The 10,422-nt window shown below is 41.3% G+C and overlaps 1 protein-coding gene across 2 annotated transcripts in view; it reads right to left on the bottom strand.

Annotated features, from left to right (window-relative positions):
• The window catches only part of tsc1a (TSC complex subunit 1a), a 38,832-nt gene that overhangs the window by 8,684 nt on the left and 19,726 nt on the right, over positions 1–10,422 (bottom strand). For both annotated transcript variants that reach the window (XM_060907406.1, XM_060907407.1), the window contains exons 16-19: positions 8,201–8,367; positions 4,599–4,781; positions 4,271–4,381; positions 4,040–4,162 (exon numbers count right to left, since the gene is read on the bottom strand). In XM_060907406.1, coding sequence (XP_060763389.1) covers positions 4,040–4,162; positions 4,271–4,381; positions 4,599–4,781; positions 8,201–8,367 — 584 coding nt within the window. The remainder of the gene's footprint in view (positions 1–4,039; positions 4,163–4,270; positions 4,382–4,598; positions 4,782–8,200; positions 8,368–10,422) is intronic.

The raw sequence follows: 10,422 nt of genomic DNA, 5'->3' as shown, positions 1-10,422 counted from the left end.
ATGTAAATATTACTCGTTGTGCTCTGTTAACTTTCATCCATTCTATCAGTTTGATCATTCGTGAATTCACTCGTTTATTTCATTTGTAGTTCAATCTGGTTGTAGGCTAGCTTGAGCCTTATTGGGATCTGCAGTGCTAGCTGCTAACAGAAATTGGTGAAGTCTCTGGAAAGCACAACCAGCTGGTATGACAGGGTCACAGACCATTTTCTGGAAAAGGAGCGGAGGGCAGAATTTGTGTATAAATAGTGTTCATGTTCATGAATCTGAAGTGTGTATATTGTTCAGTAATGTTAAGAGAATGGTGGGCTCTGTGTTATAGGTTATACCTGGGTATAATATTCAAGGTTCTGTGTGTTGCATAGCCTACCTGGTTATGAATTTCCAGACTGTGTTGCAGAAGATGTTCAAGGATGTGTTGCACAGCTGGGTGTTGTGTTAAAGACTCTGTGTTGCATATCAGGGTATGATGTTCAAGGCTCTTCGTTGAATAGCCAGTGATTTTTGGATGTTTGATATTTTTGATTAAGGATATGAGGCACTAGCCTGGCCAGCCAGACTATAACATGAAATGTACAAGCAAAAATACTTTCTGCCACTAGGTAGGGTTGTCTAGTTCACTATGCTAATGGGGCACACCTTTCTATGCTTTGATATCCGGCCTACAGGTTTTACGATGAATGCGTAAAATGGGCTTCCCCGTTTTAAAAACCAGCAGCCGCCACTGGATCATGGATGTGTTTTTACTGATCAAATTCACTGATATTTCATGATCTTGTCGAAACCCACTTTGTTCCTCAGGCTTTCATTTGACAGCCGCCATTTTGTATCTAAATGCGCATTTGAGACATCACGTGAGGTGTCGATAACAGTGATCACTTTCACCGGTATTCACCATTATCGACACCCTGTGGAATTAAGTGACATCTTCGTGTAACATTGTTGAAGTAGATGAAGTACTTTAAAAAAAATAAAGCGCTGTGATTTATAATAAATTTGTTTTCTGATTCATAACAGAATGTAATGTTTATAGAGGATTTGGAATCCTATTGCAATAAATAGTATTGGACCAGAATTAAATTCCTCGCATAAAAAAAAATTACATGCTTGAAATATTCAGATTTTCTATTCCATTCAGATTTTTTTTTGCAGTTAGTTGTAAATATCTACCACATATTACAATATCAGTAGACAATTTATATTTAGATGTAAATTTAAAATGTCAAAAAAAACAAACCACCACTTGTTTAAAAATACTAAAGCTTCACCAATCTGAATCTAATTGCAACAAATTAGAATACTGAATTATTGGTAAACTACAAAACTAGAAAATAATGCAAAACAACAACAAATGATTAACAAAATGTGACCTATGAAAATATTTAGAAAGTGGAACAAAAAGATTTTCTGACACAGGTTAAACATTATCAGTTTGTTTACAAACATTAGAATTACTTCCGCATTTACGTAAACACCGACATCGATATATTTAATATAAAAGATATTTTGTACTAAATATAAGTCTGTGTAAAACAAATTTTAAATAAAAACTATGCTTTGTGAACTTAATACCACATACTGGGTTTTTTTTTTTAATTTTTAAAATAAATAATCATCTGGATGTCGATAATTGTGGAATGGTGTCGATAACTGTGGACAAAGGTGTCGATAATTGTGGAACAGTGTCACGTGATCCGATACGCTCAGTAATCGGGAATCAATTCTCTTTTTTTTTTTTTGTCCAGTGGACGTTTGAGTAATTATTCATGCACAATGTATGTACTGAAAGTCTTTTCTACTTTTGCAACAGCCAAAAGATCGTTAAAAAGTGTCGATAATTGGAGCCGCTGCTCTAGTAAATAAAAAAATTAAAGAAAGAAAGAAACTTATGCCGCTTTTCCACTACAAACGCGGCTGAGTCGTGCCGTGCTGAGTCGGGCTGAGCGGGGCTGTTGGAGTTGCATTTCGACTACAACCGCGCTGAACCGTGCTGGCTGGAAGTGGGTGGACACATTGGGTGGAGTTAGCGAAAGTGGGTGGACGGCACGTGATGTCGTTAAGCAGCGCAAACAGTGACATCAGTGAGCTTTTAAGCGGTAGTCTCACAACCCGGATAGTAAACAATAAACATGGAGGACATGGAGTCGTTAGTGTTGCTGGTCTTGGTGCTGTGGCTTGTTGTCACCGACAACGCGGACAGATACTGGCAAGAGCGTATAGATGAGGCGAGGCGCATAAGGCTTCAGAAATTCTCGTAATTCGTAATTCTTCTCCTTCCGGGTTTGCGGTGTTTACAGATCCCAGCGCGCTCGCGGGGCGTGTGTGGGCATGTGAGGACACTCCTCCTCACCAATCAGTGCACAGGGGAGTGTCTGCTCACGCCCCCAGCCTCACTCGGCTCGCTTTGGCTCACTTCAGCCCCACTCCAAAACGGTGCGAGTTTTAGGGGCTAAGCAGGGCTGAAGCGAGCTGAGTCGTGCTGGTTTTTGGTAGTCGAAACGCGAGCCGTGTCGGGCTGAAGTGAGCTGAAAAAGGGTAGTGGAAAAGGGCCATTATTCTACAATTGTAGTAATCCACAAGTCAAGAACCGCTCTACTAAGTAAAGAGAAACGACATCCATTATTACTTTAAGACATGAAGTGTTTTAATTAATAAAAATAAAGAAAAAACATTAAATTAGGTGTCCAAACTTACTGTATAATTAACAGTTATTCCATGAAATCGAATCGTACATGAGCTGATAGCTGAGGAGGCGTGGAGCACCGAGTTGACGATAAGCCATGTACGACGAGATTGAGTGGAATAACTGTTTTATTCCATCCACATTAACTGGATTGTGAAAAACAGAGCATTTTGATTTTTTGCAACTCTGATAAATAAAAACTTTATAGAAAACGTCCGACAAAATCATTTCCGCTTAGGAGGACTTCTTAAAAACCTATCGATGGCTGCACGAATTGACTAGTGCCTTTTTTTTTTTTTTGAGAAAGTGCCGTCTTTCTGTCGTGTTGAGGTATAAAATAGCTTTAGACGTTTATTTAATTCTTCCTTGGATATTTCAGTTATGTAATTTTCAAACTTCAAGTTTTTGAATAGGGGTGGCACGGCGGTGTAGTGGTTAGCGCTGTCGCCTCACAGCAAGAAGGTCCGGGTTCGAGCCCCGTGGCCGGCGAGGGCCTTTCTGTGCGGAGTTTGCATGTTCTCCCCGTGTCCGCGTGGGTTTCCTCCGGGTGCTCCGGTTTCCCCCACAGTCCAAAGACATGCAGGTTAGGTTAACTGGTGACTCTAAATTGAGCGTAGGTGTGAATGTGAGTGTGAATGGTTGTCTGTGTCTATGTGTCAGCCCTGTGATGACCTGGCGACTTGTCCAGGGTGTACCCCGCCTTTCGCCCGTAGTCAGCTGGGATAGGCTCCAGCTTGCCTGCGACCCTGTAGAACAGGATAAAGCGGCTACAGATAATGAGATGCGATAATAAAAAAAAGCTCTTACCATCAAATACTTTCTTCATTCCATATTTTGTTGCTTTTTTTTTTTATTTTTTGGGTTTTGTTTTCGAGTTGAGTTTTTATTTCATCCTCGGTTGGTTCAGCAACACACTCTGCCGTTTTGTTTTGCTCTACTTGCGGTATACGAGCTGATAGCCTAGTAGTAAAGTAGCCAATCAGAGCGCACGGTTGCTCATATCCAGTAAATGTGGATAGAATAAATTCTAATACAGGTATATTAATCTTTGTATACAACTCTGTTATTATTATTTTTATTTGCACTAGTATTATTAAGCACTTTCTGGTCACGGTTAAATGGTATTTCACTACCTCGTACCAGTATGACAATGAAAGTTTTATCCGTCTATGGTACCAGTGAAGAGTCTAGGGTAGGGGATATGGAGGTTGGGATAGTATACATGTTAAAGTTTCTGATACTTGAACTCAAGTGTCTACATGACAGAAACCATTAAGTAAATGATTTAAAACCCTGTTAGTGGATTGTTAGTACAATGAACACTGTACCTTTATATAAAACAATTTTGAGGCTTACTTTATGCGAGTCCGGTCCGAGGCGCTGGACTTCCTGTACACACAGTTTATTGGCTTCGCCCAGCAGTAACAGCTGTTTGTTCAAGAAGGCCATCTGTTGCTCCAGGCTTTCACTGTTGTTGAGCTACAATGTAGAGAAGACAAACTAAATCTCTCATTTTGCTTAAGGTTTAAAAAAAAAAAAAATTATACAATATATTACAGCTGATTTTAGTCCAGATGTTCCATTTACCTTGATAGTCAGCTGGCTGAGCAGATGTCCCGTATTGCACAATTTGTTATTAGCTCTCTGTAGCTCCGCCTCCATCTCATCCATTCTCTTCTTACTTTCCTGCAAGTCACTCTGACACGGAATCAAGAAAAACAAAAGTACACTGTTTGAAACAGATTTTTTTTTTCCTAAAGCATATTCAATGATCTTCAAACATTTTCTGAAGCCAGTCTGCCAAAGAGCAGTCACTCATGTCCATTTATTCATTTCCCAAAAGCGAAGAGCACCTCAGGCACATGACTCGCTCAGCTGCTTCTTCTGTTATTTTGTCCTGAGTGAATGTACTGACCTGGAGCTCCTGAGTCTTGGTACAGTAGTCATGCCTCTCGTGCTGAAGCTTCTGGAGTTGGCTGTGGAGCTGCTGCACCTGCGCCTCTCCTTCCTGCTGCAGATGTTTGGAGCGCGCCTGCTCTTCCTGCAGACTCACCCGCAGAGTCTGGATCTCCACCTCCTGCAACCGCAGCTGGGCCTTCTGCAATATCGCCGTACATAAATGCTCGATAATTTACCAGTATGGAGAGCCGATATGATGCTCATCGGCTGATAAAGTAACATGAACGTGACAAAACCGCGCCCTGCTAGATCATTTAGCAAAAATGATTCTACACAATGTCCTATATATACAGTGCAATGCAATAATGAGTACACCCTCTTTGAAAACTAACATTTCACACAATATGACAAGGAACACAAAGATATATTTCCAAAATGTTCCCAGACTAAGTTAAACACAGGTTCTGTTGAGCTTTTGAACTCAAAACAAAGGCTAATAATATAACTTAAATGATTTTTATTTCGGCGGCACGGTGGTGTAGTGGTTAGCACTGTCGCCTCACAGCAAGAAGGTCCTGGGTTCGAGCCCCAGGGCCGGCGAGGGCCTTTCTGTGTGGAGTTTGCATGTTCTCCCCGTGTCCGCGTGGGTTTCCTCCGGGTGCTCCGGTTTCCCCCACAGTCCAAAGACATGCAGGTTAGGTTAACTGGTGACTCTAAATTGACCGTAGGTGTGAATGTGAGTGTGAATGGTTGTCTGTGTCTATGTGTCAGCCCTGTGATGACCTGGCGACTTGTCCAGGGTGTACCCCGCCTTTCGCCCGTAATCAGCTGGGATAGGCTCCAGCTTGCCTGCGACCCTGTAGAACAGGATAAAGCGGCTACAGATAATGAGATGAGATGAGATTTTTATTTCAGTTTTAGTGAAATCTGTGTGGTGCAGAAATGAGTACACCCCACTGAAGGGCTCTGAGTAAAGCAACTTTTTAGGCTACCAATGTGGACCTGAACAAACAATTAACCACAGGTGAGTCTAATTAGTCATTACACAGGTGTATAATTAGGCAGTTGGCTACAAAAGGCTGTTACCTAAAGCAAACCACCCTTTCCCATTTCCTGCTGTCAGCAATGGCACCTCATGGCCAGGAAATGTCTCTGGATCTGAGAAAGCGGATTATTGCTTTACACAAGAGAGGTGAGGGCTACAAGAAGATCAGTAAAGCCTTACTCATCAGTAAGAACACGGTTGCAAAAGTGATCCAAAAATTCAAGACAGATGGAACTGCAGCCAAAGTACAGAGACGTACAGGCCGGCCAAGAAAATTAACACCCAGGCAGGAGCGGCTTGTAATGAGAAAAGTTGAGGAAAATCAGCATGCAAGTGCACAACAGGTATCTAAGGAAGTAAAGACTGAAATTGGAGTGAATGTGTCCCGTGACACAATATGCCGTACAGTGCAGCGGAATGGCATGCATGGGTGTCGTCCCCGAAGGAAGCCTCTCCTAAAGCCCAGTCACAAAAAAGCCCGTCTAGAGTTCGCCAGGGCACATGCTGAAAAGGATGAAGGCTACTGGGACTCTATACTCTGGAGTGATGAGACCAAAATCAATCTTTTTGAAACTGATGGCTTCAAAACAGTCTGGCGTCGCAAGGGTGAGGAGTACAAGGAAAAATGCATGGTGCCCACAGTGAAACATGGAGGGGGTAGTGTTCTTATGTGGGGTTGCATGAGTGCTGCGGGTGTTGGAGAACTGCATTTCATTGATGGCATCATGAATTCTCAAATGTACTGCTCTATACTGAAAGCTAAGATGCTTCCATCACTTCGGGCTGTTGGTCGTCGTGCCATTTTTCAACATGACAATGACCCAAAACACACATCTAAGGCCACTGCTGACTTTCTGAAGAGGAACAGGGTGAGAGTGATTCCATGGCCAAGTATGTCACCTGATCTGAACCCTATAGAGCATCTTTGGGGAACACTGAAGAGGCAGGTTGAGCATCACTCTCCATCCAACATCCAGGCTCTGAAAGATGTCATCCTTGAAGAATGGAAAAAGATTGATGTAGCCAAATGTTGTCAACTTGTGCACTCCATGCCAAGGAGACTTGGGGCTGTCATTGCAAATAATGGAGGCCATACAAAGTACTAAATGTACTGGATGTAATTGAGTTTGTTGTGGGGTGTACTCACTTTTGCTCCACCCCACTTTCACGGAAACAGAAAAATATGTAATTTAAGGCATCTTTTCACCTTTCTGCTTGAGTTATAATGTAAGAACATAGTGCAATAAACATCATCAAGGAACTGTTTGGGACATATTGTTTGTGTTCATTTTAATACTGTGAAAAATGTCGTTTTTCGGGGGGGGGTACTCATTATTGCACTGCACTGTGTATATTTTATTTATATAAATAAAAGGCTTGGCACGGTTATGGGAAAAAAACCGAACCGTACGATACGCCTGTTGCGGTGCAATACGCGTATAAACCGCGGTACCCCTATTTAAGACGTTCGCCAAAAAAAAAAAAAAAAGCCGAATGCCCGTATGAAACCACGTGGTTCTCTTTCGCGCGAACAGGGGTGATAGCGTTCCGGCGCGGCGCCGGAAAAAAAAAAAAAAATCTCGTTCGCCCATTATCCTGTGTCATTCTGAGATGCGCAGATAGACAGTAAAGGGAATTCGGAATTCCCTTTACTGTCTATCTGCGCATCTCAGAATGACACAGGATAATGGGCGAACGAGATTTTTTTTTTTTTCCGGCGAGGGGAGGGGAGGTTTGTTTTAAACGGTGCAGTGATTGGTTTTATTGCAATATTTTATATTGGCTGTGTGTGTATTTTGTTATAAATCGTTCTAAGAATACAGTGGCACTTTAAGATTAGATAAGAAATCCAGCCATACGTTTCAAAACACTGCACTTTAATTTCAAGTGAAAAAATACATCCTCACTCTCAGGGATTAGAAGAGTTTTTGATTCGGTTTTTGTATATAGGTGGTTGGTTGGTCGCCACATAAAAGTTTAAGTTTTAACACACACATCTGTTCAAAAGTAAGCTTTAAGAACTCATTTTTATTTCTTCCAATTATGAAAACTCTGTATGTGACAAAAGACACCTGGTTCCTCTAGATGCCACAACATGGCAGCAAACACTCCTGACACTTTGTATAAATACTGTAGTAAATAAAAAAGCTGTTGAAATCATCCATGTCTTCCCTCTTGCTGTTTCAAAATACTACCTGGCTTTTCATCAGAGATTGTTCATAAAATGTGCTGAGGTCAACTCAAACTCAGTTTGTGCATGATTATTTCATTGTAACTATAATTTTAACCTCTCTTAAATGCTGTATCCTAAACTATGTTTACTTAAGGTAAATAGTAGGCTATATGCCCAAATACTTAAGATTTAAAAAAAAAACAAACAAACAAAAAAAAAAAACGCAATACGTACCGAACCGCAGACCTCAAACCGCAATACGTATCGAACCGCGACTTTTGTGAACCGTGCCACCCCTAATATATATATATATATATATATATATATATATATATATAAAACAATGCTTCAGTCCCTTCTTTTTTTTTTTTTAAACATGTGTAACATTGAGCTCCTTTACCATCGAGTTGTTCTGTTCCTCCAGCGCAGTGGCGTTGATGATACGGCGGAGTAGGCGGCGGTTGCGCAGTGCGTGCTGCTCTCTTTTGTGCCTCTCATAAAGCAGATAATTGTGCAGGAGCAGCAGCTGACTGCGCAACAGTGCCAGTTCATCAGGGATTCCGGAGCCTACGTGTGCAAAATACACCATTATCAATACCATGTCGCACTTCTTTCAACTAATATTCAGTTACATAACCGTTCTACGTTCGGGGGCGTAACAGTACATCGTGACTCAATGCTAAAATGTGACGATGTGCATTACGGAAACGTGAGATAATGTGCACAAACGTGCACTATTTGAACACCAGAGATCCCAATCTACGCAACCCATAGAGTTATATACAGAGATACAGAGAGCACACTGGGCTCCAGATCACAACTGACACACATTATACATTATGTACTTACATAACCAGGTTATAAAAATTAAAAATAACTCATTAGCTTTGAAACGATACCATCCCTGCGCCTCTATGATTTACAGTGCCTGATGATTAGGTTGCAGCAGGCGGTCAGTTTAGCCGACTTTGGAGCTCTATTTCTGCTACAGAGCTCATTATCAAAAAGTTTTCTAAAAATCACTCAAAGTTGCCAGGTCAGACATTTTATTCAAATCAAGATTTTGGGGAGAATTTATTTATTTATGATAAAGTGAACCTGTAGTACATTTTGTTGACAAAATTAAACCTCTGTAGCAACTTTTAATTTATTCAGACAAGAATGCATAGTCAATTCTTCCTTCCTTCAAATTTTGTTCACATTTTCTGAGGAGCAATTTTTAAATGCAGTATCATGAACTGAACCGAATAGTGACCAGAGTGCATTTTTACACCCCTATTCTACATATATATCTAGAGTTTACAGGACATAATTTACTACAATTGTACAATACCAGATAACATAATTTATATTTTGAGCTGCAGAAACCAGTCAGTTTAGCCGACTTTGGAGCTCCATTTCTGCTCCAGAGCTCATCATCAAAGGCCGAATCCCATTTCACCCCTTGGACCAACCCCTTGGCCCTTCCCCTCCATTTTGCGCGTTCACGTGAAGGGGTAGGGGTATCCCAATCCCAGTTAACGCGGAGGGGTAGGGGAAGGGGTAGGGCTTCTGTACCCCTCCAAACGGAGATTTTCCTGGAGCTGACTCCGAACGAAGGGGTTTGAGTGATTTCCCACAATGCTATGCGGATTTCAGCGAGATTTCATGCGGATTTCAGAAAGATGGCGGTTCCCGCGGCGAAAGATTGACATAAATGTATTTTCTCCATTATTTACGTGTTTTAAGTTGTTATCCAGAGGAAACACGCCGCTTGATTCGCTTTCGAGCTGAGAATGAGCAGCGATTTCTGAAATCCAAGCTGCTGCTAAAAAGCTTTGGGAGTGAGTATTGCTTGACTGCGTACGTTTTGTTCTGTTATTCTCGCTTTTATTGTTTACATGAGTGTTCTGACACCTCATTCTGTCGGATGTGGTGCACGAAGCGCCAAAGATATCCCATTCAGTGGTGTTAGTTAACAAATCACACCCTGCCAGCAGAGATTTCTGGCTCTGACTGTAGCGGCTGGTCGCAGCCAATGACGCATTTGGTCGCGTTTTGCTAACGTAAACGCTGACGGAGGTACGCGATGACGTATGCGATCGTTGAAGGGCTATCCCAATACGTAGGGGTTGAATTTCAAGCCCTATCCCTTGTAGCTCAGTTTCAAGGGGAAGGGCCAAGGGGAAGGGGGAGGGGTAGAAATTAGAATTGGGATTGGGCCAAAGTCGCCAGGTCAGACACTTTGTTCAATCAAGATTTTGAGGACAATTTACTTACTTATTTATTTTTAAGATACGGTGAACTTGTAGTATATTTTGTTGACAAAATTAAACCTCTGTTTGTAGCAACTTTTAATTTATACAGATAAGAATGCACATGCAGTCAATTTTTCTTCCTTCAAAATATGGTTTACATTTTCTGAGAAACAATTTATGAATGCAGTATCATGAATTGACTCGTGACCAGAGTGTATTGTTACAACCCTATTCTACATATATATCTAGAGTTTACAGGACATAATTTACTACAATTGTACAATACCAGATAATGCAATTTATATTTTGAGCTGCAGAAACCGGTCAGTTTAGCCAACTTTGGAGCTCTGTTTCTGTTCCAGAGCTCATTATGTTTTCTATTGCT

This window comes from Neoarius graeffei, chromosome 24 (assembly GCF_027579695.1).
Source record: "Neoarius graeffei isolate fNeoGra1 chromosome 24, fNeoGra1.pri, whole genome shotgun sequence".
NCBI classification, from domain to species: domain Eukaryota; kingdom Metazoa; phylum Chordata; class Actinopteri; order Siluriformes; family Ariidae; genus Neoarius; species Neoarius graeffei.
Note: the sequence above shows the minus strand (reverse complement) of the source record. Positions and strands in the feature narration are given on the sequence as shown.